Here is a 3,689-nt window from a genome sequence, read left to right on the forward strand (position 1 = left end):
AAAGAAACTAACACATTTTGTGTTTCCTTTCATCCCTTTCTGGTCCCCTGCCGATTTTCCCTGCTTTTCTTTTACTGACCCATCCCAAATCTGATGCTGGTTTAGTTTGCTTCAAGATTACTTGTGAATTGATTTTTAAAGGACCCATGTTTTCTACTCTCTCAGGCATCCTGGAGTTCTCTCCTGTCCTTCTTCGATACCTTATGTCAGGTATGGGTTATAGATGTATGTAGTTAGATACTGTAGCGTAGTATCCCTTATTTACCATGTAGTAAACAACCCTCCTTTTGTTATCCCTGGTGATAAGTGGGAGGAACAGACAACAAAGAAGCAAAGAAAATGAGAAATTGCAATATTCCCTCATGCCTTGAAATGCTTGGACGCCTTTGCACTGTAGCTATTTGAAAGCTTGGCAAGCTGTGGCGTATTAACTGCTTCCACCTGTGGAGCTATTCACTCATCTTTGCTCTCTAGTCTAGTCCATCTGTTTGTCTGAGTAGAAGTAAAAGGCCTTTCACCAATTCCCTGGCTAAGTTTCCTTACAGCTCCCGCTTTCACCACAACACAGAGGTTTCAGTGAAGGGGGAGCCGTGATGATGAAGATATTCGCTCCTTTGGATTCCTCTCCATTGCTGATTGCGTCCGTACACCTGATGAGTCGCCGTTAACCGAGTTGCACAGCTGCGTGATCCCCGGTGTACGGAATCATGCCGCGCGCCTCCACTGTGGCAACCTCTCTTCATTGGCCTCTTCCTTTGCTTTCGCTCACAAACTGCTAATGAAGTCAATCACAACTGCTTTTCCCCTGATCCTTTTACCCCGACAGCTGATGGTGTGCGATTGCATCCACAATACTCTTTTAATTAGTATGGAGAATAAATTGGTTGAGCATGCCTTTTTTCTTAATTGCTTTTTCCTCAGCTTGGATTTAATTGGGCTCCAGTGCTGTTTATTGATCTTCTTTGATGTGCTTTAATTTGGATAATTTTATATATTTATTTTGGATGTGACAAGCCGGAGGGGGGGAGAGTGCTGGGCTCCGGGAACAGCACTGCAGCGGACTGCGGTAGCCTTAGTGAGCCTGGGGTCCAGCATGTGATGGCAACTAGGTGGGGAGATGATCAAACCCTGAAGGAAACTAAAGCAGCTCCACTACCGTCTAAGAGGACTCAAGTGAACAGCTCTTTGATCTCACATCAACAGCTCATAAAAGCCGGAGTGGATCAGTAAAGCAAGGAAGCAGGTTTTCAAAGCCAGCCATAGCAGGCCTGCAGGCCAATACACATTTCTTCCAGCAGCTAGCGTGAATTTTGTGCCTGATTCATGCTGCGTCATCTCTCCCCCTCCTGCCTGTAACAACAAAGCCCAATTTTCATCCTCCGCCTCCATGGTTTCATAATTAGTGTGCTTCTCCGCGTGTGATTGTGGGTTTGTTTTGTAGATACATGCGTGCATTTGCTTTTATGAATTCCTGTTTGAGCTGCAACATTTATGAGCATCACTCTTTGTAAACCATTTTCCTAACTCAAATATCTCCCCCCCCCCCCTTCTCACAGGGGGGAACTTCACCCTGGCTGAGCTGGGAGTTTGCGAACAAACTCCCCCTCCACATCCCGCTGCTGTTCCCTACTGTCCAGACCTGGGCCTCCTCCAGAGGGGGTACTCCCTCAGTGCCGGCTCAGACGCCGACTCGGACCCAGAGGGGCCCCTCTCTCCGGAGCGAGCCATTCAGCTGTGGGCCGGACGTGCAGGTGTGAAATCTCGCCGCAGCTCAGGCGTGTCCAGCCGTGAGAACTCTGCTCTTACCCTCACCGACTCCGAGAATGACAACAAGTCTGATGACGAGTCAGGTAGGGGAAAGTAACGAGTCAAAGCGCTGCTGAGTGGATCAATGTTCAGTGTTTTAAACAGATTAAAAGTATGGCTTGTCCAAGCAATAAGTTTGTTTTCAGATCAATACAGAAAACCAATATATTGATCGTTTTACTGTTTCATTGATCTAAAGATTTGTTGAACTTTCCTTTGTTGGATCCATTGCAAACACAAATTACTCTGACTGCACCTTTTTAAATCAGCAGATATCTGTCTCTCTTCTGGATACTGAAACAGAAGAGCATCACAGACCCAAATGTCTTTTTGGTGATTTCACAAAATGTTTGCACTCACAGAGCTTGTGTGCTGTTAGTCAATTTCAATGCCTATTGTTTCATCTGGTGATGGCAAACAATGCAGGATGTCAAACACTCCTTTTTTTCATCTTTGTCCTTGGATTCCTGTTTTTAGCAGGATCAGCCTTGCTAAAGTATCTATGCTTATTCTGATCTTTCACATTTTTTGTTTTAAAACAACAAACTTATATGATTTTAATTTACCATGTAGACCCGACAAAAATTAATTGAAAACTTGGTTTTCTATTTATTCTGACGTTATTGTTTTATGTGAAACGTTCATTAAACCTTGGGCTGACTGTCAGGTTTGTCAGCATCCTGAAGTGACCCAAATACAATTTTTTTTTACCCATATGCGACCTGGAAACCATTTTTTTTCCCAATGCGATCCGGGCCACTTGGCTCTGTGGTTCTGAATCCGCTACGAATCTGATCTTTTTTTAAATGTGACCTGCGTCCGGACGGCCAGATGGCATTCATCCAACCTGAACGTCATAAAAGCCCAACAAAGGTCAATATTCTGCGTCTTGCTACGCAGAAGCGGGGAAAAAACAACAACCATGGAGGACAATGATGCAGAGGGCAGTTTTTATTTTAATTGTCTTGAAAAGATTTGAGTTTTTAAGGTTGGGAAAGATCGATAGATGCACTCCAGCATCACCGGACGTCATTCAGTCGTTGGTTTTTAGGCTAAATCTGGTCGGTCCATCTTAGTCTGGATTTAATCCAGAAACAGTGGTTGAAAATTCGGCTGTGATGGGTCCGTCTGATTTTGTCCCACTTTAGTCCAATAATATACTTTACAAACTAGTTTTCAACGTCTTTCCAACAATCTTAAAGTTACGGCTTTTCCTCCTTTCACTTTTCAACCGAATGCAGACGTCTTTTTGACGTAAATGATGTCGTCTTTTCAATGTCTTTTTAACCGCTGTTTGCTCTGTTGGCCGATTATCTGCATTCTTTTGCATCCCATCCAGGCCTGGTGGCAACTTACACATTTCATCAATTTCTTACAGCAAGGACAAAAGGCAAGATTTGTTGAGTGAACACTTAAAAATGTGACTATCAACAGATTCCATTACGAAGTCTCCACCCCCTCCAGACCCACCGTCAGCCTCTCGCTGCTTTGCTGGTTAGTTTTTTTTCTTTGCTTTTCAGTTTACAGCAGCTGGAGTGCCAAGTTTTTTAGAGGGCTTCAGTTTTCATACTATTTTCAGTAGGGCTGCAACTAACGATTATTTTAAAAATCGATGAATCGGCCGAATTTTTTTTCGATTAATCGATGAATCCAAAATAAACATTTTAGACAGAACAAACAAGCACACAATTACATGTTTCTTATTAACTGTACTGGTGCAATATGAAAAATAAATGTTTGTGTTAAAACTACGCAAACTTAGATGAGAAATGTAGCTGTACATCCACAAAATATAGGCTACTTCATTTCATAAAGCGCAAAAAAAGTTTTTTTAGACTAGAAGAGTTCTGCCTTTTAAGACAGGAAAGTATAGCAGTTAAAGT

General features: G+C 42.9%; 1 protein-coding gene across 1 annotated transcript in view; it reads left to right on the forward strand.

Annotated features, from left to right (window-relative positions):
- Positions 1–3,689, forward strand: part of tenm2 (teneurin transmembrane protein 2) — a 447,642-nt gene that overhangs the window by 150,654 nt on the left and 293,299 nt on the right. The window contains exon 4 of the mRNA XM_015382666.1: positions 1,557–1,850. Within this exon, the coding sequence (XP_015238152.1) occupies positions 1,557–1,850 (294 nt within the window). The remainder of the gene's footprint in view (positions 1–1,556; positions 1,851–3,689) is intronic.

The sequence above is a fragment of the Cyprinodon variegatus genome, unplaced genomic scaffold, assembly GCF_000732505.1.
Source record: "Cyprinodon variegatus isolate N-32 unplaced genomic scaffold, C_variegatus-1.0 Scaffold13, whole genome shotgun sequence".
Classification (NCBI taxonomy): Eukaryota; Metazoa; Chordata; class Actinopteri; order Cyprinodontiformes; family Cyprinodontidae; genus Cyprinodon; species Cyprinodon variegatus.